At 44.4% G+C, this 26725-nt stretch overlaps 1 protein-coding gene across 2 annotated transcripts in view; it reads right to left on the minus strand.

Annotated features, from left to right (window-relative positions):
* Nucleotides 1-26725, minus strand: part of LOC147705710 (sulfotransferase 1B1-like) — a 400304-nt gene that overhangs the window by 235372 nt on the left and 138207 nt on the right. For both annotated transcript variants that reach the window (XM_086932137.1, XM_086932139.1), the window contains one exon: nucleotides 11268-11416. In XM_086932137.1, the coding sequence (XP_086788263.1) occupies nucleotides 11268-11415 (148 nt within the window). In that variant the 5' untranslated portion in view covers nucleotide 11416. The remainder of the gene's footprint in view (nucleotides 1-11267; nucleotides 11417-26725) is intronic.

The raw sequence follows: 26725 nt of genomic DNA on the forward strand, positions 1-26725 counted from the left end.
ATGGTGGATTAGCTTTGGCCCTTCCGCTGATACTTACATTTATCGATGTTATTTTCCGCTACGGTCGTGGAGGGTGATTCTTTACGTTGCCCTGGCGGTGTTATCCTAATCGTGCGGCCGGTCACTCCGCTGCACTGTCGGCGGTTGAGCCTGTTACCGCGGCTACTCTGTCCGCGGCGGTCGGTTATTCTATGGTTCCATCCACAGTCGGCGGTCTTTGGAGACATCCGTCCCCCGTGGTCAGGTTTTGCTGGAGGGGAATCCTAATAGCACCGACGGTTTCCCCACGGTGCGGTCGGACGGTCATTTCCCGCGAGACTGGCGGTCCGGACGCTTTCAGTCCGCCATCCTAATCGGCCCCAAAGTAAGTAAAGTTATGTAACACATGCACGGTCTGCGAAAAATGACACCATTTCCTGCAGGCCGAAGGGAGGTGTCTACTGGAATCATGCTGCGTCTAGATGAATTTATTGCTTTTCAAATTATGCTGTATTCAGATGAAACCATAGGGCTTCTTTTTATGCATAGCAATACAAACAATTACCACTGAAGCAGGAAAACAACAAGTGTCACCGGTGTAAACAGCAGACTCACACACTATCACAGGTGTCCCTTGCCTCCTCGCATTATGTGATCCTCTGCAAATCAGTTCTCTCTCTGACGCAATTCCCTTGCTCATAATGATTTGAAGCACATAGGTAAATCATTACCCTTTCCAACCAGGAGTTTTGCAGGGGCTGCTGTTAAGGTGTGTTGCTACCTTGAATGAGAACCCTATGAACAAGAATAACATTTTTAAAGCACTGCTCCTGACATCTTTACATGCTGTAAATAGCAATTGTTACGATTACTCATTGTAAAGATATTACATTTACCCACCTTAGAAGTATGGTCCGCCCATGACATCCCAAGTCGGCAGAGATGTTTTGCTTGTTGAGCCACCTTGTACTGTTATTATGTTTGCGATACAGCTGTGCAGTGGCAAGTGCATGCATGTATCAACTATGTGGTTTAAGTTTCAGTTCTCCTTGTTGATCCAAATTGAATTCCAAGTGTGCCAGAATGTGTTCACCCTCATTGGCACGGAGCATTGTACATGGCGTTTTCTGATGAGCAGCTGCCTTTTATAATGGATGATGGAAAGTCCCCCTCGTGAGATCGAGTCATTTGTAATAACATTTTAAACAAGCGAAAAATAAGTGATCAAACATACAAGCCGATTACATCGTGTGAGGCAAAAAGACACCCGGCTGAGCGAGTGTCCTGGACACGCAGCTACAACTGGTCATCTCTCAATATGTCTGCTACAATAAAACGCAAGTCGAAATGTAACAACTGCACCACTGTATCTTGGCTGGAGATCTCAATTTTCACATGGATGAGGCTTCGGACCCAGATGTGATCAAACTGTCCGATATTACGGCCCCCCTGGGCCTGGCCCCCTATCTTTTTGAACCAACGCATGATAAAGGCCATACTTTGGATCAGGTCTTCTCTACGTCCCCCATTGAGGTGACGGCACTTCTGCCGGTCCTTTGGACAGATCATCGGTTGGTCAATTTTCACATATTGGGGGAATAAGAAACCCCGAGCAGTGCCCTCAGACAGCAAGGATTAGCGTTGAGGGCATACCATCAGGTGACCCCAGAAATGTTGGCGCAGGCATTGTGCGAACATCCATGCCCTCTCACTGGGGTTTTAGATAGGGACCTGGAGTCTCTGCAGGCCTGGCTTGTGGACAGGCTGAATGATTTGGCCCCTTCGAGGGCTCCCGTTCACTATCTAAACGGGTTTCTGCTCCTTGGTTCACTGAAGCGCTGCTTGCTTCCCACAGGCAGTGCAAGGTGGCTGAAAGTGCCTGGCGTGCTCAGTAAGATTCTGCAGCCAGACTCGATTATAGAACCATGGTCAAGGCCTATCATCGGGATATCCTCCTTGAGAAGAAGAGTTACTTTGCTAGGAGGATTGAGGCTGCCTCTAATTCCTGCAAAGAGATCTTCACGATTGTTAGGGAATTAATTTCCCCACGGTCGAATGCGACTCAGACCGCCCCTACCGAGATATGGGCGTCGGATCTCGACAGCTTTTTCACTACTAAGATTAAGCTGATTCAGGACTCTTTTCCATTGAGGCCGGCTGTTGTCTCCCCTTGCTCTGAGGACGGACCAGTTCCATCGGTCCCCCTAGGGTCAGTCCTGACAGACTTTCCGCCTATTTCAGCTCCATCGTCATTGACACTCATGGCCAATCTTAAATCGGGTTCGCCGCTCGACCCATGTCCGGGCAAATTTCTGGCGAAGATGGCGGCAGTGGTAAATCCGTTGGTGAATCCCCTCCTGAATCTCTCTTTGAGCCAGGGGGTGGTCCCACCGGCCTGGAAACAGGCTATGGCCATTCCCCTCATTAAGAAGCCTGGTTTAGATCCCAAGGTTTTGGCCAATTATAGGCCTATTTCTCTCCTTCCTGTATTGGCTAAGATCGTGGAGAAGCACGTGCACACTGTGCTTTCTAATTTTTTGGAATCATACGATCTACTTCATTCCACTCAATCGGGCTTTCGCCCTAATCTTAGCACTGAGACGGCGCTGCTGGAGGTGACCGAAGCCATCAAGGAGCCGCTGGATTCGGGTGGCAGAGCCATGCTGATAATGCTTGACTTGTCGGCGGCCTTTGACACCGTCCCCCATGAGAGTTTGCTCGTCAGACTTCATGAGATCGTTCTGAGGGGGACGGTGCTTAGCTGGTTTAGATAATTTTTGGCTGGCCGTCGACAAACGGTCTGGGCCTCCTTTAGCTCTGCTGAGATGCCGCCATTGGGAGTCAGAGTCCCGCAGGGCTCTGTGTTTAGCCCGACTCTTTTTAACATCTTTATGACCCCTCTGTCAGCATTGGCTGAGTCTTTCGGGGCCCAGATCGTATCCTATGCCGACGACACCCAGCTGCTCTTTACCTGTGGGAAAGGAGAGGATTTTGATGGAGAGAGTATCCGTGAGTGCCTTTGGGCTGTTTTCGAATGGCTCCAACTGAACAGCCTCAAGTGCAACTCAGACAAATCGGAGGTACTCTTCTTCGGTTGTCAATCCGATCCAGACTGGCAGGTATGGTGGCCCGCTGATATGTCTCCTCCGGTGCGATCGTCTCAGTTGGTTAAGAATTTGGGGATTAAAATTGACAACGGCTTGACTTTAAGATCTCAGATCCTTGCCCTCACTGGCACCTGTTTTGGTCTCCTCCGTATGCTTCGGAAGTTTTTTCCTTTGCTATCTGAGGACCATAGGAGGACTACGGTACAGGCCTTAATTGGTTCAAGATTGGACTACTCCATCGTCCTATATCTTGGCCTGCCGGAGTATCTCCTGCAACGGATGCAGGTGGTTCAGAATGCGGCAGCGCAAGCCATTTTTGGCCTGCACAGGTGAGTCAGAGTCTCTGGCTTGTTGCAGTCTCTTCATTGGCTGCCTATCCGGAAGCGGATAGTTTCAAAGCCATAACTCTTGCACACAAGGCCCTCTTCGCCTCGGGGGCTAAATACCTTCAAAGGAGGCTCGCCTTCTATCGTCCGTCACGATCTCTGAGATCAGAGTCGATGTTTCTTGCCACTGTTCCTCGTGTGAAGAAGGCCCGCATTGGAGGTCGCTCCTTTATGTCCCGGGCTCCACAGCTTTGGAACTCTCTGCCCCCGACACTACGCAGTACCTCAAATTTGCTGGCCTTCAGAAAGGGCCTGAAAACTTGGCTTTTTGCCTCTTAGACTCCCTTTTATTTTGCTGACTCCGTTTTCTTTAATCTCTGTGTTGTGTTTGTCTTTTTCAGGCTGTCAATAAAGCGCCGGGACACTCTTTCGAGTAGCCGAGCGCTATAAAAGACACAATTAACATAACATAACATATATGCTTTTAGTAAACAGCGGCCCACTGGCAGCATGCTGTGCTGGCTACTAAAAGCATATATTATTGAAAAATAGAGTTTTGCTAGCCGCACCATGGAAACGAAAGGCACTGCTGCCATTGATGAAGATGAAGGTGTTCCTCGCTACATGTGCTGTGTGTAGGGTAAAGTGGGGGAGCTTGTCGTGTCTGCAACAGCAACCAGGAGAAGGTCATTAGTAAAATAGTGCTTACAAACTGTAAATAAAACATACTGAGTAACAACACAGTAAGAGGACCACTCCTCATGGGAGGTTACAATAGGAAGAAAGGCGGTACAAAGGAGGGACTACTAAGCCTATTCGCAGATCAAAAGCAACCATTTAGAAAACACAGTAACAGGAGCCAATTGAAAAGATGGGCGGGCCATGGCCGGAGCTTCAAGTCCATACCTGAATACAGCATGTCTTGCAAAGACAGCGCAAACGCTGCCTAGGTGAGACCAAAAAAACTGCTTTATTTAAGAGGCAGTCACAGACATGGTTGACCACTGACCTCAGCAGACCACCATCCCTGTGACTGCTGGCCATTTCCAATGGGTCGCAAATCGCGACCTGCCTCATGAATATTGATGAGGCAGGTCATTTGCAACCCCATTGGTAATCGCTAAATACATCTGGATCACATTAGAACATTCTGTTTTGCAAGTCGCAAATTGCGAGTGGCAGAAAATCGCGGTTTGCGACCGACAAAACTGAATGGTCATACATCTGGCCCATAGTGCTATGAACAGAAGCTCGTGGAGGGCCCAGTTACATTTTGCGGCACCAAATACCGAGGTTGCGTATTCTGGATTGACCCTCATATCTCCTCAATCGACTAAAAGACACTCCCTGCCCCTTTATCTTACTATTGCAGGTTCCTGCTTTCTCCCTCTGTAACGTTTTTTCCGTTTTCCTCTTCATCCTTCTCTCCCCTTTCTGTGATTTTCCCTCATTTGCTCTCAGGAAATGTTAGTTGATGACAAAAAAGTGTCCATTCACAAAAATAAATGCTGGCGGTCCCCCAATGATAACCATAGATTCAAATAAAGCACTGAATGCAGGGAACATGCAATGTCATGTTTCCAGTTTAACAGTTCTCAAAAGACATTTTGTGCTGTAACCATTGTGCGACGAGTGAAAAATATGCAAACAAGCATCAGTTACATAATAATAATGTGTTTTGTAAAGCACCTGGTTACATCAGACGTTGTCACCCCGCAATGAGGCCCTGACCAACGGACAAAGAGACGATAAAGAATCTAAAGACAACGGGGAAGTTATCAAGAGGTGCAGAACAGCCAGGTTTTCAGTTTGCTTCTGAAAAATTTCTCCACGGGTGCTGCTCTTTGGATCATAAGGAGGGGATTCCACATTTTGGAGGCCAAAAAGGAGAAATAGCATGCCTCCATTCTGGCTTTATTTGCCCTGGGCAACTTGGCTAGTTTTGCTGCAGATGATCTGAGATCGTGACCAGGGATGTATGGTTGAATCATGGATGCAGATATTTGGGGCCTTGCCGGTGAAGAATGCGGCGGCAGAAGAACCTGGCTTTAAACTTAATTCTTTGGGTTACTATAAGCCAGTGCAACTGGTTGCAAGCTTCCGACACAGAGGATCTTCTAGGGGTATTTAGAACAAGCCTAGACGTGGCATTTTGAACTCTCTGAAGTGAGTTGAGACTGCTCTTAGTGGGCCTGAGGTACAGGGCATTGCAATAGTCCAGTTGGGAAGTAATAAGTGCATGCACAATGGTTTCATAAGACTTCATTGGAAGTAAGTCCAAGATTTTTATAAGGGCCTTAAGGGTATTGAAGCACTTGTCCGCTGTGTTTCTGATCTGATCCTCGAAGGAGAGTTTGGAATCAAACCAAACGGACAGATTTTTCCTTTCTGTTTGGGTTTCGGGGGCTGACCAAGGGAGACGGGCACCTGGCTGAGGTCCAGATCAAGAGGGTTTTCCCTACTATCAGGAGTTCCGTTTTGGTTGCATCCAATTTCATTAAATTTCAAGCAACTGTCAGCCATCAAAGTGGCAACTACAGCCAGACACGATCTGAAACAATCTGCTGAAATATAGTCGGTTCAGAGAGAGTAACAATAATTTCGGTGTCATTGGCATACAACACCAACTGAACCTTGTATTCGTCGATGATATTCGCTAGTGGTCTAATATAGATATTGAACAGGGTCGGACTCAAGATAGATTAGGGAGGGATGTGCGCAGCGGTCAGAGCAACTGACTCTGGAGCGTGGGGTTCACGGTTCGATTCCTGGTGCTGGCGGCAACTCAGCATCATGTGACTATGGGTAATAGTTAACTTAAAAACCCTGACGGCCCCCAGTGCCTTGAAACTCTTAAGAAGGGTGATATGTTTGTGCTTTACAAACAGGAATCATCCTTGTGGAACTCCTTGAGCCAAGGTGAAGGTCTCAGAAACATAGGGCTTTTGAGTAACCTGAAAGGTTCGATCCTGGAGAAAGGACTTAAATCATTTAAGCGCCTTTCCACCGATCCCACACTCCTGGAGCCTGTTAATTAGGAGGCGGTGGGATACAGTGTCAAAGGCAGCGCTTAGGTCCAGTTATATAAGGGCAGAAGATTGTTCTTTGTCCGCATTCTGTCGGAGGACTTCCTTTAACAGGAGAAGAGCCAACTCAGCAGAATAATGAGGCCTAGAGGCTGATTGAGATGGATGAAGCGCTTCTTTGGATTCTATCAAAGTGGTCAGTAGATTGTTCACATTTTTATCTAAAATTGTAGTACAAAAAGATAGTAGGGATATCGGTCTGAGATTCTCTAAAACGGAGGGATCCAGTGCAAGGTTTTTCCGAATGGAGTCACCTTGGCATGTTTTCATTTCTTGAGGACGGAACTTAAGTTGATAGACTTAGCAATCAGTTTAGATAGATGGGGAAGGATAACAGTAGTACCCAAGCGCAGAATTGTGAGATGGGCTGAGTTAAGTGGCGAACCTGATTTGATAGTCAAAAAGAGAATTGAGTTCATCCAAAGAAGGGATGTCAAAAATAATCATATCACCGGGGTTGGTCGCAGGTCACTGGATAGTCTTCCTTATGTACTGCCACAGGAAAGGCATCATAGATCTTAGCAACTTTTGAGGAGAAAAAAGAGGCATAAAATATATAAAGAACAATTGGGATTTTTCTGAGTTTGCAAGAGCACAAACAAAATTGCCTAGGCCTATATCAGAACTGACCAAATGGCGAGAGATGCTGGCTGAAGGAGCCAGTGCTCATGGGAAAACTCTAACATGTGAGAAGGCTCAACATAGAGTGGAAAGACTCAGCTTAATGTTGAGCACAGTCACCAATAGGAGGGTTGGCAGGTATCAATCAGTTGAGGAGTTTTAAGAGACAAGAGCACTGATCACTATCTCATGGAACAAGAACCTGCAGTGAGAGCTACGCTGATGTATAAAACCATTTGGATCTAGACAAAGGCCTAGATCCAATAAAGGGATGCCGAAGAAAGAGGGGAGCAGCACATTAACCACTAGAAAACCATGTAAAACCAGATCTACTAATGTATCATGAAGTAATTTTGCATGCAATCTACCACTAAGGAATCACAAGTGGAATATCACCTCATATTTGAACATGTAAAATGCTGAATTTCTGCAAAACAACTCATTTTAGGTGACTGACCCCAGTGAAATTGTAGGCATGTAGAAATGTATACTGTAGGATATACCTCAAATAAAAATCTCATGAAAGAGACAGCTAACATGTCTTCGTGCCTTGGTATGGTATTTGACATTATATGCTAAAAAGATTTTTTTTGCCTGAATGTCACTCAATGACATTCTTGATGTTCACCTCTAGGTAAATTTGATATTGCAATTGTCTTCAATTCAAACAAGTTAGTCATGTGCTTTTCATGCATCGCTGCACAACCTGATTTTTTTTTTAACAAATTCTATTATTCAATTTGCATATACCGTGCAGCGTCATCTGCCAAAACATTCCCAGTACATCCAAGACAGCAAACTACTTTTGTTTTGTATTCTTTCATCCCCCGTAAACAACAACCCCATATACTGGAGCATAAAAGAGTAACGCACCCCATCCCCAACTCCCCCCACCAACTCCCACCCCCCCAAACGTCGTACTAGTCCATATCGCCTTGTCCACAGTTAAGCAAGGAAAAATGCTCAGAAGATCCCGATTCCAACTCGCCACCCCCCCCTACTCCTACCCGCTATTCCCATATGAAATCCTCGACTTAAACTGGCAGCAAGGGCTCTTCCATTGCAGGGGGTTCCAGCCAAAGGCCCCGATACTTCGCCCATCGGTTCCAAATTTTATAGTGTTTGCGCGAGCCCCCCTTGCCACAAAGATGGGCTGCTCCAGGCCCATGCAAAAGTCCAGGCCGTTTTTCCAAGCTGCCACCGATGAAGCCCTCGCTGCCTTCCATGCCTTAGCAATGTCCCGCTTTGCCAGGGTGAGACCCAAAAGCAAAAGGTGCAGTTTATAGACATTGCCCTCCATGACATGCAGCAGTGCCAGCTGTGGTGTGCGGGAAAGCTCCCAGCCCAGGACCTCTGAGAGACAAGCAAAGACCCCCCTCCTGAAACGATCCAATGATATGCACAGCCACACTGTATGGACAAATGTACCCTCACTTGGTCACAACGCAGACATACCGGGGAGGCGATCAACCCCGCCCACCACAATCGCATCCTAGTAAAGTAGACCTTGTGGAGGTATTTGAATTGGACTAGGCGAAGCCACATTGCAATGGCCGCCCCCCGTGAGGCTGCCAGGGCCTCTGCCCAGTCCTCTTCTTCCAACCTGCCCACGTTTGCCTCCCAGTCCCCACGGAGTTTCCGAAGTGCGGAGGAGAAATGTACGACCAAGGATTGATAGATACGCTAAATCTTCTTTTCCCCTAAATCTTTCGTAAAGAGTTTAGCTTCGATGGGGCTGAACTCAAGAATGGACTCCAGACCCTGCAGGCTAGTGTATAACGCATGACGCAGCTGTAGATACAGATACAATTGCGTCTGAGGCATATGAAACTCCTCTTGGAGATCCCGAAAGGATTTAAGTGTTGTGTCGCCCACTACATCGCCCAAGGTGGAAATACCGATGGTGTCCTTCCCCTAAACCCCGAAAGGGCCGCCAACTGTGGCAGCCTGCTGTTGTTCCACAGTGTAGTCTCCCGGGTCAAGACGCCTCACCAGCTCATGCGCTGCAGCGCCTGCCTCCAAATCATGAACACCACTCTTGTAGCCGGCGGCAGCGCATTCTGCAGCCTCGCTGAGTACAGGATTGTGTGCAACGTGTGATGGCCCATAAGGCAGCGCTCCAGCGCGTATGCCGGGTCCTTCCTGTCCCCATACCACCACTCATTGAGGACCAGCAGGTCAGAGGCCTGATAATATGAGAGGAGATCCGGGGATGCCAACCCCCACAATAGGTAGAGAGGAAACATGTACGCATTGCCACTCGCACCTTCCCTCCCTCCCACAGAAACTGCCCCAACACAGAGTTCACCAGTCGGAACCATCTAGCCGAAATCGGATACGGGTGGTTCTGCAGCTGGTAGAGAAGTCGGGAGAGTGCTACCATTTTAATGTCTACCCGCACCCGCTCCCACACAGGTGCCACATTACGCTCCCAGGCTATTGCCGGTACCTCTGAGAGCACCACCCCCAGATATTTCAATCCACCCGCAGCCGACTGAATTACGGTCGCCCATGCATCCACCCTCGTCTGCCCACCCAGAACCCACAGTGTGGATGTGCTGGGGTTCAGATAGAGACCCGACGTCTTCCCAAAGACCTTTATTATACGCAGAAGCTGTGGCCCGTTCTGTCCACAGCCGTCAAGAAGAAGAGAACGTCGCCCGCATACAATGCTATTCTATTGGAGAGACCAGTGGCCCACTGAAACCCATGTACCTGTGCATCCATGCGCACCCAAGCCGCCAAGGGCTTCATAGCCAGGGCAAACAGGTATGGCGACAGGGAACAGCCCTGCCGCGTGCCCCTCTGAATCGCAAAGGTTGAGGAGGCTGCGCCCGCAACACACCGACGCTGTCAGGCCTGTGTACAATAGTTTCACATAGGAAAGGAATCGCGGGCCCAGGTTGAATCTAGGAAGCAGGGCAAACAGGTAGACCCAACTCAGGGAATCAAATGCCCTGTCCATATCTACCAAAAGTAAGGCTGCCGGCTCCCCAAATCGCTGAATCGCCGCAACCGCCACCTGCGCCCTTCTAATATTGTGCTGAGTAGCTCATTGCGGCATGAATCCAGCCTGATCGGGGTGCACCAGCGACGCAATGTGTGGCAGCAGTCGATTGGCCATCGCCTGTGCCAGAATCTTGGCCTCCGCATTTAAAAGGGAGATGGGGCGTTAAGATGCGTGACATTCTGGGGGGCACCCTGGCTTGTGACAAACCACCACCTCCGCATGTCTCCAGTCCGGGGGAAGCATCCCCTTGGCCCGCGCCTCCTCCACTACAGCCCGGTAATGGTGGGCCAGCTGCACATTATATCGATGAAAAAACTTGCTCGGAAACCCATTGGGTATGGGCGCCTTCCCGGGATTCAGCTCTCGCAGGGAGGCTCCCAGTTCCTCATCCAATAAGGGGGCCTCCAGCTGGTCCCGCTGCTCATCAGACAGCACATTGGGTGACAAATCAGTAATTAATTTCTCAACTGTGGCAGGCTCCAGGCACTCCTGAAGGGGCGTAGAGGTCGGCGAAGTATGTAGCAAAGCTCTCCGCTATGGCCGGAGGATCCGTAATCGGGGTTCCAGCCGGATCCAATATTCCCGGTAGGGCCTGGGCGCGGAAAGTGCGCACCACTTGATTTTTAATAATTCTGGAACACAGTGTGCAAATGAAAGCACTTCGTGTGATCTAAATATTTGTTTCAATTAAATAAGAAAGGTTTACACAAGATTGAAAAGCCTGTTCAATTGTTTATAAGTAGCCAGTGTCAGCAATTCTGTCCCTACAATATCAGCATGGTCTTAGTCCGGGGATCAGATTTACTGAAGTGTGTTAAGATTCCTTGGGGTGTTTAAGCATGGAATACCACTTCCTGGTTACAGCGGCAGATGAGCAAAAAAATAAACACACATGATGAAACACAGGTCCCCACCAAGTTAATAAAACAAAACCGCTACAGATGTTGCTGAAGTTGTTCACTATCAATTAAAAGACATTGGCTTGTGTGGACTTATTTTCAGGTCCACATGTTGCAGTCATGCCACCACAGCTTGAGTGTTTTATCACACCACAGTGTCCACAGGGGTAGTAAAACACACACACACACACAAACACATCTACGATCTATTTAAGACCCTTTGGTGTTGAGCAGCTTACCTGCTTTGGGGTAGGTTGCTATGACAATGTCATCACATCGTGCTTGGAAATTGTCGATCCGCTCCCAGTTTTGGGAAAAGGCCCAGATTATGGGAACACCATGGATAAGTTGCCATTCTCGCCGGTAGTAATCTTGCTGTTCCGCCATGCTGAGGAGTGAAATGTTCAAGTGAGAAAAATGTCGGTAACGCCTGTGTGCCACTATGAACACCAACATTATATTGCATCTAAATTATAAGGCCTTTTTTTGTATTAACACTTTTTATTGGTTTTACAGCAAGAGACAGTGATCCAGCAATTACATAAACAATTCAGCACTCCCTCTGTTACAAAGCCCCTCCCGGAGGCTCCCTGGCCGTGCAATCCAGCGATGATCCCCCAAAAAAGGAGCTTGGGGCCAAAGCTGCCGAGCCAGGAGCTGGGGATCCGAGTTCATATCTCGGCGTCAGCTCAACATCCTGTGATTCTGTCCAACTCACTTAATCTCCCCATGCTCATGGACAGCGCCTGAATACCCTCACGGGTGAGAAGCTGTGCTATATAAATCTACAAATGTAAATTTCATTAAGGTTTGTTGCAATATTGAATGTGTGTGAAGAGAGTCACAGAGGACAGCCTAGTCAGCCGTATCAAGGTAGGGTGCCTCTAGCTATAGTATGCGCTACTCAAATTCTATCTCTACTCTCTTCTTTTGCCTGTATCAATTATTATGCTATTGAAGGCTTTATTTGGATACTCCTTATCTTCAGACATGCATCACCTTCTAATATCCTAAGTGTAAACTCGTTAGCACTCTGTTTTAGGGCACTAGGTCCTCCCATTATCTTAAAATTCTCCTGACTATCCCTTGATGCTTCTTCCAATCATAATTTCCCCTCACCACCATCTATCCATTTCCCTTATTGTGTCTCAATATTTCCTCTTATCTGTCAGTTTGATGTAATAATCCCACATTTCCATCCCTCGTGTGCCTAGTTTACCTCTTTCCTAAAGTTACACGGTGACACAATTTCACCACTTATTGCCACAGTTCTCCAACTTAGATTTCACAATTCGAACACTTAGGGCTCATTCCAATGGCGGTGAAACTGCCACCGGCAGCCTGCTGGTGGCGGTTTCACCGCCATCTCGAAGCACTTCTCCGCCCCCCATATTACAATGGCGGCCGGTGTGCTTACAGACACAAAGCCCGTCCACCATGTGGCTACTACAGGCAATCGTTACGATTGCCTGGCGGACCCACCAAGCATCTCAAAAATAGTGGTGTGCCTAGCAGGCACCGTCTGCCAAATTATGATGCTGTATCCACGCCAGCCTGTCCATGGAGGTGAAACTGCCACGGTAAAGCTGGTGGGGATTGCATTTGGGGGCCTGTTGTGGGCCCCCCTAATGTTGGGGGAGGTGGATGTGCACTGGGTGGTGCCTGCCTTGTAGTGCAGGGAAACTCACAACAAGCATTTTTAGCATAGCGGCGGGTGCTGCAGCCAGCAGCACCCACGGCAACGCACCGCAAACAGGCACGATGCGACCGCCAAGGTGGCGCTCGCATCTTAATCAAACGTGCGGGACTGCCACCTCACAGGCGCGGTCCCAATCCCAGCATCAATGGCAGACAGGCATAAGTCCGTCCGCCATCGTTATGACCCACTTATTCCTGCAGTTCCTTTAATCATAGTCCTTAGTCTTCCACCTATCCCACAGATATCAGCTCCTGTGGATCAGTACCCTGCTGTTGCATCCCGTCTCACCCTTTAGCCAAAAGGTTGTCTCATCACCCAGAACACAAACCCCTCCTTATGCCAGCAAGATAGCTCCTACTATGACACTTGTTAAAAAATTGAGCACCACTTACGGATTTTTGTAACAAGAAGTTTGGTATGAAAGGTGATATGGAAGAAAAGTAATTATTTAGTGGATAGATCACAATTTCTTCAGCGTATTACCTGTTATGTTATCAGCCTTTATATAGCACACACTCTGCCATTAGTATTGAGTGATAGCACTTTAGGGAATTTGGAGACTTTCCCCTTGATTCTCAGGATGCCATTGATGGAGCAAGGATTCGCACGTTAAGCGACTTGCTTGTATTCATGAACCTCGAATAACGTTAATAAAATAACCAACATGTTCGTTTTACTAATTGTGCACATTTTCCATTATACGGGGCGACCGAGTGAAGCTTGCTTATGTGTTATTAACCTTAATATGCTTGGAACCTAAAATGGCCGCTGCTACGCGGGAATTTAGACTGCGCATGCGGCGGTCATAACCATGTGACGTGACGTATTCAATGTCTTAGTGGGAAACTAATTGCACATGCGCAATGAAGCTAGGATGGCTGCTCTGTGTTCTCACATGCTTAAAGCTTGCTTGCTGCTTTCGCTAAGCTGTTCTTTCTGCCTAATCATAATGCTATAGTTATTATAAAGTAATGGTTGTAGTATAGTCATTCATGGTATACAGTGAAATCATTTATTCTATGTTCTAAAACTGTTTATTTTCCATTTCATGTAACACTTCTAAACTTGGCCTGTTCTATCATGATATACTCCATCTTGAATGAAACTGCGTCTGCGCGAGATCCGCGAGTCTCCAGAGCAGATGACCTTTGAAATCCCACCAAGGAGCTGATTGACTGAAGAGATGCTCCTGGGAACCTGAATTTCAACCCAGCTAGAAAAAGCTGAACTGTACTACAGTTGTAACAATTGTATACGAATATTATATTCACTATTGTTCACCGAAAAGCATATGTCATGAGAACCTGGAATTTAAGGGGCAGGTACAGAAATTGAATATTAAGCCTGACAAAGTCTAGAAATTAGGTGGTGTGATGACCTGTCCTCCTCCTTTGTCCAATCAAAATTGGGGATCCTTACACTTGCAACATTGGGGGGTGGTACACTGACCCGAAAAACAGTATAACTAGCGTAGTATTAGCTAGAGAATTTGTCCGACTAGTCCGAATAGCTGACCTGTCACTGACCCAACGCACTCTATAGGTGACTGAAACAGAGAGCTGCGGAGCACTCTGTTGGGAGGTTCGAGAAACCCATTCGGGGTTTTGGCAGTTGAAAGTGCTGGCGAAGCAATTTGTAGGGAGGTTCGAGAAACCCATTTGGGGTTTTGGCAATTGAAAGTGCTGGCGAAGCACTTTGCTGGGAGGTTCGAGAACTCAATTGGGGTTATTGGCAAATTCCTTGCAGAGAGGGAGTAGCGCAGGCGTTGCAACCGAAGCTGCGGGTGTTGGTCTTAACCTTTGGTGAACCGGTCCTGATCCAAATTCTGGGGTTATCCTGGCCTGACTGTCCATGAGCTGCACCTGCTCGCCTACTGGCACCTAAGTCCTTGGGGGTTCTTGCCGTCTTTTCCAAGCTGACCCGTGGCCAGGGTTGGTCTTTACTCTATCCTAGGTAAATATAACGTCTGTGTGGGTAATTGTCTTTTCTAAATTGCGTCATATGTTCCATTTTCTTCCCCGTCCCTTGGTAAATGAGATATTCATGTTTTGCTGACTGATAGTATGTTCCATTTTTCAACCCACCTTTAGTCAATGCTAAATCGTTTCCTTTAAGGAGATAAGCTGAATTTAATAGCATGTTCCAAATCCTACCTTCCCTATAGTTTATGCTAAAACTCTAAATCTCGAATTGCTATAAGTTTTTCTTTAAACTGTCATCTGAATTTTGAACGTCTTTGTGTTTAGTATGTTCCCTTTACCCTCCTTTAATATGAATTTGCGAAAGACTGATCTAATATTAGCATGTTCCTTATTTTACCTTCCCTTTATTCTAAGTTCTTAAATGCTTAGTATACTCTTAGTATACTCTATCTCTTGCATAGCTATACGCGGTTTATGATTTTGATTATTGATAGTTTGATCTGTTTTAAACTTATGCTCATGACATATGATGAAGAAGATGCTTAGATAAAACTTTAAACCTACCCAGAGTCTGTGGTTATTTCATATTTACAAATGTTATAAATGTTTTGAGTACCTAACTTTTAACTCAACTCAGAGTTGAGTATAAGCTGAAAGATCTAGATGGTTTCTTTGACATTGTAGTTCCCGTAGATCTGTGGACAGAATGTAAAATTGCTGTTGATTGGCCAAGTGAGGAATACCCTAGGGATCCAAAGACAGGGGCTCCTTCTGAAGATGTCATGAGAAAATACAATCAGGTGATGTTGTACCTGAAAGGAAAGGTGCCTGAAAAAGAGACAGACTGGACCCAAATTGATAGAACTACTCAGAATCGAGATGAAACTGTACATTCATATTATGAGCGTCTGTTACAAGTGTTCAAGACATGTAGGGCCAGATGTAGGTAAATCCGATTTACCGACTTTTAAATACTGAGTCATACCGATTCGGTATTTAAAAGTCGGTAAATTGGAAGGAGGCAGATGTAAGTAAAAAATTACCGAATCTGTGAGAGTCGGTATTTACCGATTCTGTAAATACCGAATCTGTATTTCACATTGATTCCTATGGACCTTGAAGCCCATAGGAATCAATGTGAAATACAGATTCGGTATTTACAGAATCGGTAAATACCGAATCCTGCAAGGGTGCAGGGGGTGTCACTTTGACACCCTCTAGCACCCCAATTCTGGACTTGTGTGCAATGTGGCACACAGACATGCCCTAAGGGCATGTCTGTGTGCCACATTGCACAGGTGTGCATGCACAGATGTGCATGCACACCTGAATTCGGTATTTTACCACCCAATAGGATTGGGTGGTAAAATACAAATTTTTAAGGGCCTGTGGCACTCTTAGGAGTGCCACCTACATGTGGTTTTTCCGAATCAGTAAATATACCGATTCGGTATTTTACCGATTCTGTAAATTTACCGATTCGGTAACTTTACAGAATCGGTAAAATATAGGCCCCCTACATCTGGAAACCCTAATACCGGTCGGTAACGGCCGAATTCGGCCGTTACCGACCAGTATTAGGGCTCCTACATCTGGCCCATAGTGGCCTAGACAATATTGAAATGAAAGACATAACCAACTTCATTTATCGATTTGTGTTAGGGTTAAGGCCTGAGATCTCACAGTGGATCAAAGACAATAAAATCTGCTGGCAGGCAAAACCAATTGATGAAGTCCTTAAATATGCTAAATACTGTGAAGATGAGTTAGAAAATAAACGAAAAGAATTAAAGGAAAAAGTCATGTGGGCACAAGTAAAATTGGCAGAGCACCAAGAACAGCAGTTAAGCAAATGACAAATACTCAGAATCAGGGCCCTGGAAATGTGGGAAAGCCAAGGGTAAAAATGAGTAGAGAAGAGGCCAGGAAAAAGTTCCCCTGCCGTGGGTGCAGAAAGATGTGGCACTGGAGGGACGAGTGTAAGGCTGTGCAGAATGATAATGTACAAATTAATGATTTAAATCCACAGGCGCAGAATGAGGGACCACGGAAGACCCAGCAACAGGTAAAACAGAATCAGTTACCTCGTGCACCTAGGCCAAATTATAGGAGCAAAGCACAACAGGGTGAAGACACCGAAATTTGGGAAGGAAGGGAGGATAGAAATACAGCAACTTCGCAATTTCTGTTAAATGATACATTCCTCTGTGATGAACCTTACTGACGGTGCCTGAGGGGGGATGACGAGGAGTGCGTGCTTGGCGCCTCCTTGCCGGTGGACCAGTCAGGGCCATACATTGAAGGAAAGGTTGAAAGAAATGATGTCACCTTTCTGTTGGACACTGGTGCTACCCGTTCTACTGTGAGAACAGCAGACGTTCCAAACCTACCCCTCTCGGGAGAAGCGATCCAAGTAGTGGGCGTTTCTAATAAATTAATTAGTACCCCAGTTACAGAACCTATGGAGATTAAAATAGGGAATTTCAAAGAGATGCATAGATTTGTTGTCTGTGATTCAAGTCCCGTAAACTTACTAGGACGAGATTTGATGTGCAAAATGAATTGTACCATCTTTTGCACACCAAATGGCGTCGAAATTCAGACCCCAGATAAAGACGGAATCTACAAATTAATGCTAATAAGACCGGACTAAGAAATTAAAAGAATGACAATACAAGACTTACCTGAAGAGCTCCAACAGACAGTGAAACCAGAAGCATGGGATTTTACTGGAAAAGATGTAGGATTAATGGCAAACGTTGACCCAATTAAAATAACCATAAAAGAAGATGCAGTTTACTCGAATACTCGACAGTATAAAATGAGTGCAGAAGTAAAGGCAGGGGTTGCTATTGAAATAAAAATGTTGTTGGAAGCAGGCATTGTGCAAGAGGTGTTGAGTAGTCCTTGTAATTTGCCAATAATCGGAATAAAGAAACCAAGTGGTAAGTGCAGGGTCGTACAGGACCTGCGCAAGGTTAATAAAATCGTTGTTCCTTGCTGTCCTATTGTGCCAAACCCTGCAGTGATTTTGTACCAAATACCATGGAATGCTGGATGGTTTACTGTCATTGATTTGTGCCATGCATTCTTTTCAATTCCATTACATCCAGACAGCAAATTTCTTTTCTCATTTGAATTTGACAGTCATGTTTACTTTTGGAATGGTGTTCCTCAGGGGTACACAGAGAGTCCTTCGATTTTTAATCAAATTCTGAAAAAATGCCTTGAATCCTTGATATTGCCTGGAGAATCAGTCCTGGTGCAATATATAGGCCTCTTGGTGGCGTCTAAAAGTAAGAGAGACTGTGTCGTTGACACCATTGCCTTACTGAACCATTTAGGTGAAGGAGGACATAAAGTGTTGCCAGACACATTACAAATCTGTACCTCCTTAGTGAAATATCTGGGGCACCAGATAGAGAGAGGTATCAGAAAGTTTACCACAGAAAGGATTAGAATAATTCGAAACATGGATTTGCCCAATACCCAGAAAGAAATCAGAATGTTTCTTGGAGTTGTAGGATACTGTAGGCAGTGGATTGTGGGATTTGCAGTCCTAGCAAGACCATTGATAAAAATAACAAAGACAAAGAAAGGAGCAAAGGACCCAGTGGAGTGGGATGATGAAAGCATGCCAACTTTTAAGAAATTACGAGAATGTCTGTGTACAGCTCCTGCATTAGGAATGCCTAACTACTCAAAGGAGTTTGCACTGTTTTGTGACACACGAGACAATTGTGCACTTTCAGTCCTGACCCAAATTCATGGTTTAACTAGACGTCCAGTAGCATATTTTTCCTCTACTTTGGATCCAGTGGCTGCCGCTGGATTACCTGGATGTCTGAAAGCAATAGCTGCAACTTGCATGAGTCTTGAACAGAGTGAGTCCATTATTATGGGACATCCTGTAACTGTGAATGTTCCACATGCAGTTGTAATTTTATTAACCAGAACCAAAACTAAGTATCTCACACCTAATCGGCTGACTAAGTATGAGAGAATTCTTGTTGTGCAGGAAATGTAACCATTGCCCGATGTAATATTTTGAATCCAGCTACCCTACTACCAAATTCACTCACAGCAGAAGTGAAAGGAGAAGTTGAGCATGACTGACTTGATCTGACTGAGTATAGCACAAAACCACGCCCTGACATAAAAGAAGAGCCATTGACTGACAAAGATTATGAGCTGTTTGTAGATGGCTCATGCATGAGAGATGAGGACGGAGGCTTAAGCGCTGCTTATTCAGTATGTACTTTGGGAGGTCCAGTGGAAGCATCCTATTTGCATGGAGTCAAGTCTGCACAAATAGCTAAATTGGTCGCATTGGCAAAAGCCTGTAAATTTGGAAGGAACATGAAAATAACCATATACACTGATAGCCAGTATGGTTATGGTGTTGTGCATGACTTTGGCCAATTATGGGTACAAAGGGAGTTTCTGACTTCCTCAGGTACTCCTATTAGAAATGGAAATTATGTGCAAGACTTACTGGAGGCAATCCAGTTACCAGAAGAATTGGCCGTGGTCAAGTGCGCTGCTCACAAATCTGGCAATGTCCCGAGCAGAATCAAAATGTATACAAAACAATTATTGAATAAAACATCATATTCCAGAGTTGGTGTCAGTCTTCTTCTTTAATGTTCTTTACAGCATCTCTTTGGATTGCTAGCCAACACGTGTTTCGTCTATTTATAGCAGTTTATGCATTTAGACTTCATCAGGGCAGTATGTTTATTTGCGAAACTGGCGTCACCACTAAGTTTCTGTTCCAAACCGCGTTATGTATAAGTAAAATCGAAGTCAAATCAACAAAGAAGTAGCACCTCTGTTAATATTAATGAACGAAACCCTCGTCAGGGCAAGTCCGATTTTCACATCAATGTTGGTTATGTTGTTTTCAATCACGATGGCAGCACGAGTACGGCGTACTCGTGCTGTAGTGCTACTTCTTCATTGATTCGATCGTTTGACTTGGATTTTACTTATACATAACGCCGTTTGAAACAGAAAGTTAGTGGAGACGCCAGTTTCGCAAATAAAAATACTGCCCTGAGGAATTCTAAATGTATAAACTGCTATAAATAGACTAAACACGTGTTGGCTAGCAATCCAAAGAGATGCTGTAAAGAACAAAGAAGAAGACTGACACCTACTCTGGAATATGATGTTTTATTCAATAGTTGTTTTGTATACATTTTGATTCTGCTCGGGATACATTGTATATAATTTTGTTAATGTGGTTTACTACATTATTTATGACGATAGATAGACGTCATTATTATCCCTAGTAGCAGCTCTAATAGTTCTACTTAGTACTGTTGACAATAGAGCGCGAGCTTATAACCTTCTATCTATTGCTTTTCATTGTGCTCATTTAAATGTATTTGTAAACCTTTTAGTACATTACGTAGAAGCAATGAAGATAGAAGATTGTTACGTCTGTATGAAGCTACCAACTTCAGTAGCTGAGGGTGTGACATACCATCACTTGCCACTAACATATGGAATTTCCTGTAGTATTTTAGCTAGTTTATTCTATAAGAGAGGACCTTTACAGTATTATTACTCTAATTCAGATGTGATATTTTCTGAACTTCCTATACGTAGTAACCTAAATCCTGTACATACTAAGAGTGATGTAACACGTTATATGGGTGAGTACTTTCTAACTATAGGTACAATAGATTTAGGTGAAGCACATAGAGATAACTTAACATGTTCATTACACGAACAAGAGAAAATGTTTCTAAATATGGCAGAGAAAAGAAGAGAAAGTTTCCAAAGAAAAGTGAATGACAAAAGGCAGAAAACTCCTAAATGGGCTGAAAATATAGGGAGCACCTCAAATGGTGGAGCTAATGCTGCTATGTTGCTGAATTTCGAAAAGAAGGGGAAACTTTGTCTTCAAAGAGAGAAGACCAGTTATTATAATAACATATTCATTGGTTCCAGTGAATGTGAACACAATTACAAGGTAATTGGAGGTTGGGGTTTCAAAAATGGGCCAGAACCTGTGTTTCCCGGAATTTATCATATATGTGGGAACAAGGCTTATTTCAAATTGCCAGACCATTGGTATGGAAGCTGTTATTTTGGTATTGTCTCCCCAAAGATATACCATGTAAATGAAGTCGCTGGAAGCAATGAAGGAACTAATGGATTAATACGTAGTAAAAGAGAAAGTGTTGGAGAAATAATAGGTGATATATTTAGTGCATTGATACCTACAGTGGGAGTGGCTCTGAATACACACAGAATCTGCAAATTGTCAACAGTAGTAGATCGGTTATCAACTCACACTGCTGGAGGTTTCCTGATGTTCAATACCGAATTGGTTGCAATCAGATCTATGGTTTTACAAAATCGACTTGCTCTTGACACCTTATTGGCAAAAGAGGGCGGAGTCTGTAGAATGTTGAAAGCGCAACATTGTTGCACTTATATACCAGACAAAAGTGTTGAAATTAAGAAGTATGTGAAAAACATAACTAATTTGGAAAGAGAGCTCAAACCACTGGAGGTTGATAGTGCCTGGAAGAGACTAACTGATGGTCTCTCCTCCGTAGGTAATTGTTTTTCTAATCTAGGTAAAAGTCTTGTGAGTAAAATACTGATGCCAATAGCGGGAATAGGTTTATTAGTGTTCATTATAATAATTTGCTGCAAATGTCGAAAGCACAAAAAGTAATATACTGTCAATAGGCGAGGACTAAAAAGAAATGTTGAAGAGCTCGAATTAGAAGAAATGAATAATCAGATTTAAAAAAAGAGTGAAAAATTCTCATCCTAATAAAGACGCTGAGAAAAAGCAAAATAGAAAGTTTGAAGAGATTGAAATGGGTGAAATGTGAAAAGTTGGCATCTGGTTTCATTAATAGTGATGATAGTAAATATCATCAAAGAGGGGATTGATGGAGCAAGGATTCGCACGTTAAACGACTTGCTTGTATTCATGAACCTCGAATAACGTTAATAAAATAACCAAATTGTTAGTTTGACTAATTTTGCACATTTTCCATTATACGGGGCGACCGAGTGAAGCTTGCTTATGTGTTATTAACCTTAATTTGCTTGCAATCTAAAATGGCCGCTGCTACGCGGGAATTTAGACTGCGCATGTGTCGGTCATAACCATGTGACGTGACGTATTCAATGTCTTTGTGGGAAACTAATTGCACATGCGCAATGAAGCTAAGATGGCTGCTCTGTGTTCTCATATTCTTAAAGCTTGCTTGCTGCTTTCGCTAAGCTGTTCTTTCTGCCTAATCATAATGCTATAGTTATTTTTTTTTTACAAAAAAACTTGATTTTATTAGAAGACTAATCCATCGAAGTCCGATACAGCCTGTAATCAAAATTAACAATTTGGACAATTATATACAGTTTGGGGTTGAGTACTCACTACAATATTCTCATGCAGTCCGACACACAATCACACATCTGCAGTCTATATCTGTTTAACTCAAAAGAAGTGGGGAGATAAGAGGAATATCCCAGAAGGGCTTGTCCCGTCTGTTCTTTGCGTTCTAACCGTCTGCAGGTGTCCAGCCAGTCCCCATGGCTTTTCTGCAGGACCAAGGATCTAACTTCCTGATGCTATGCCTATAGTTGTTTTGGTGCAAAGTGACCACACACACTCTGCATGCTAATAAATCAATTCAATTCAATTCATGAAGCTTTATTCGGCACATGCAATGTTACAGACATAATTCATTAAAAACACATGCTTTTCCTGGCATTAACACAGTAATTTTAAAACGTGGCTGTATAAAAACAGATATCAGCCAATTCCAGATTAAAGATTAAAATCATTGCCTGATTAACTGTACGTACACCATATTTAATAAACACCGGTTTCAGAAATGCAGTGCGAAAGTTGAGTACAGTTTACAAAACAATAGAAAGTGCAAAGTGCTCTGAGTAGAAACGCCATCACATAAACATGGCCCGACGGATATTTCTTAATGGATGGGAGAGCCACCAGATGGTGTGCCAAACCAAATTTAAGTCTGGTAAGTACAAACTTGTGAGATGGCCTGGTCACCATGGTTAAATACAAAGGAAAACATTCTACCAGACTATATCTAGTTTAGAACACAACAGTTGTCAAGGTACCATAGGCTAAGGCCCGCTTCCTTGCTCTAAAGGCCAAAAATGTACTTTTCAGCTCAGCTATGGGTATCCTAGATGCTGCACTTAGATCAAGCAAGATATTCAGGTTAAATATCTCAGAAAAGCAGCCAACAACATATTTTACCCAAGGTATCTTAAGATGTTTATCCAGTGTCAAGCAATCCTCTATTATAGACCTATTAAAAGATTTTTCCGCCTTAAGCCAAATTGAACGCCAGATCATAAGTGGCCTTAGGAATAGCGGGTCTATCAAATAGTGTATGTCTAGTTCCCGGTGGATTTACTCAGTTGGAGCCGAAGGTGGCAGACATAGGAGCTTTTTTAGGAAGGAATTTACCTCTATTTGCAAATAATTATTATCGCAACTGTGGCCCCATACACCCGCCCCATATAATGCAATGGATACACATCTTGCTTGATAAATCTTAAGCATATCCCTGGTTCGTCGGTCCCCAACCTTGGCAGCAAATCGAAAAACACCAAAGGAGTTTTTGGCCATTTTGTTCCGAATATCATTAAATTCTTCCATCCATCTTTGGAGAAGGTGATACCAAGGTAGCAGAATTTATCTACCTGCTGCACCTTTTCGCTATCAATAAAAAAGGCATTTGAAAATTTGCTTTTAACCCCACAGGTCATAGTGTATGTTTTCCCCTTGTTGACTAGTAGTTTCCTATCCTTAATAAAGGTAGAAAAACTATCAATCAAACGTTGTAGTCCCAGGGAAGTTCTAGATAATAGAACGGCATTGTTGGCGTATAATAACACCGGAACAGGGACGCCGTTGATCTGGGGGGCGTCTGCATTAATCTTTTTCAGAATGGCATCGATTCCATTAATAAATAATATAAAAAGTAAGGGGGCCAATACACAGCCCTGCCTAATACCTCTTTTAACACTAAATTTTGGGGTGCATTCACCTTTGGTGCCAAAGCGCACACAAGTTTGTAGGTTCCCATACAACCTGGCGAGAAAGAAAATTATGCCCTCTGGAGCCCCCAACTGTAACAGGGTTGACCATAAAATAGAATGGTCTACCATGTCAAAGGCGCTGCTCAGGTCAGCAGAGCATAAGTTAAGTGAGCCAGGTTTTGCTTCGGTATATTTCCCGATCAGCAATTCAAGATTGATGCACTGATCGAGTGTACCCCTGCCCTTCCTAAAGCCATATTGGCTATCAGCCAGTATGCCCTCTCGCTCGACCCATTCCTCTAACCTGACAAGCATGACTCTACTCATGATCTTAACTGAGGAGTCAAGAAGAGAAATGGGGCGATAATTCTTCACGTAGGACCTGCTGCACTTTTTATAAATGGGGACAATAATAGATTCTGCCCAGGTTTTAGGGGCCTCAGAACACACAGCTGCATTAAAAACATTAGCCAAGAGAGGTCCCCACATCTCAGGTGCTGCCTTGTATACATCAATTGGCACCCCGTCAGGGCCTTGGGCTTTCCCCCCCTTGCTCAAACGTATGCCAAGTTCAACCTCATCAGCTGTTATATCAAACGATAAAACAACCCACCTGCTAGGGTCGGTGTCTACACTTCCATTGGAATCAAAGATGTTAGAAAAGTGAGAAACCCACCCTTCGCTCGGGATCATTAAAGGTCAGCTCCGGTATTTTTTCATCTTTAAGAAAAGGAGAGTTGACCGTTGCCCAAAACAGAGTACTATTGGATAGTTCCGCTGCTTGGTTAAGAGAATCCCAGGCCAGCTGCTGTAATTCACTCTTCCTCTGTTTCAGTGCAAGCTTGTAGTCCGCTCGTAATTTAATGATGGAATCAGTGTCCCTGGGCTTCTTTGCAAGTGCCTGTTTAAGTTTAGATAAAGAGATGGTACATAGATGGTTGAACCAGCCTAGTTTTTTCTGCGCTGGCCAATATTGTGTTTAGTGAACCTGGCATCAATAGAATTATTAATGCCAACAAAAGAGGTTAAAATCTTCTCGTAATCAGCACCATTTTCAAGAATGAAAATAATTTCTGCCAGACTGTCCTTCACTATAGAACTGATTAGGTCATGGGCCTTTTACCCTGCCCATCTGTTCTGACCGTGTTTTTGGCTCTATTTCTGAGTGATGGTGACTTTAAGCTTGCTACCATCCTGGATCCCTATTCTTAGCTTGTTTTGGTCCTTTTAGGCCTCTTTTCAGACCTAGAAGCATAAACTAGAGGATAGCTGCTTTATATGATGATAGATCCCTTATTCTTGACTCTAATCCATCTATTGCCTATTGGCTTTGACATAATTATGTGTCCTTTCATCATCCTACCTATAGTAGAGGGTGGATCGTGTAGTCCTGACTTTATATTACATATTGGTATGGTTTGTGTATGTACTCTGACAGAGCTAAGTGTTATTTCATCCTTTTCGGGCCTACAAGGCCCAGAACCAGAGAGACTCCATTTTGCTTTCTGTCCCTGCAGACTGAGATGCTTGCAGGGTAAAGGTGATGTTTTAGTTATGAGGTGTTGTTCGCTCTTTGCAAACTGGAGAGAACCGGCCGGAGCTGAATCTTATCAAGAAATGTCCCTGGGCTCAGGTCTCTAGACGAAACAAGCAGTTGATCACTGTGGGGGCGTCTGGAGCAGGGAGCCTGGTGCATGGATTCGGTGAGAGGAGGCTACTGGCTGGAACTTTCCATGAGGAGAGAGCATTCCATATTAGCGAAGTACAGAAGAGGCGGAGCAGTCAGTCGGTTCTTGGAGAGAGAGAAGTCAGATGGTTTTTGGAGCTGAAGAGAACAGTCAGTGAGTTGGTGTTTGGAACAGAGAGCAGTCAGTTGGTTGCTGGAGTTGTCAGAAGCAGTTGTGAGCAGATGGTGTTTGAAGCTGCAGAGAGAAGGCAGATGATGTTTGGAGCTGAAGAAAGCAGTCAGAAGCAGTTACTTATCAGAAGGAGTTGTGATCAGTTGGAGCAGGCAGTTAACAGCTGGAGTCTGGAGTGATGCCTTTTAGAAGAGACTGAAGTTATATCGTGGATTAGTCTGTGGGAGCAGCTGGAATGAGTTGGACAGTGGAGCTGGGATAATCAGACAGAGTGAAGAAACTAGTGGAGCAGACGGTTATCAGAGCGGCAGAAACTATATCATTAGACTGAAGCTGAAAGGTGAAGACAGTTCGTGGGGGAGAGGAATCCAGTGCAGAGTGATCAGCGCAGATGCGTGTCCAAGAGTGCAGGGGAGAATCTGAGATGAGCCAAGGCACAGACGAGAGAGGAACCCAGATGACAGCTAGAGCAAGACTTTATACTAATCAGGTGATATCTGTCCTGTTATATTAGTGCCCATAAACATTAATCTTGTCTTTTATTTCCTAGGCTAGATTCCCTACTGTTTTGCTCATCCTTTTTCTTTCAGCGGTGTGCAGTATAATCCATTCCCTTTTTAGCTATCTGCAGTCCCTGTCAGTTACATGTGGATGTGTTATAGTAATAAAGCTTTCCATTATAATAAAGAGACCCCGCAGATCTGTGTATGTGTCTATTCCCCTTTTTCTTGTCAGGCTATGTGTTATAGTGCAGTATTATATTGTTGATATTGTTAATGAATAAAGATACCCTAGTTCTTAGTGAACTAGTGTGTATGTTTTATTATCTTATGGTAAAGTTAGCCTTTCTTCTAGTCAGATGCTGTTATGTGAACGGATGCAATTCCCGTCCAGGTAAATGGTAACTGAATAATGAGGAGGAGAGGAGCTCTTGAAATAAGGAATAATTCTTACACAATGTAATTTGGCCATTCTTGTGTATCACATAAAATATATGAGACATCCCCAGTAGGTATTAGATGTATGAGAGAAACTTCCCAACAGAGAGAGAGAGAGCTGAAGGTATTCATAGGAAAGTGATCGTCGGTGTGTAGCTGCGTTAATGAGAGCATTGACTGTAGTCAATGTGTATACCCACAGGATTGTGGCTTGTGTTTGTATGAAAT

The sequence above is a fragment of the Lissotriton vulgaris genome, chromosome 7, assembly GCF_964263255.1.
Source record: "Lissotriton vulgaris chromosome 7, aLisVul1.2, whole genome shotgun sequence".
NCBI lineage: Eukaryota > Metazoa > Chordata > Amphibia > Caudata > Salamandridae > Lissotriton > Lissotriton vulgaris.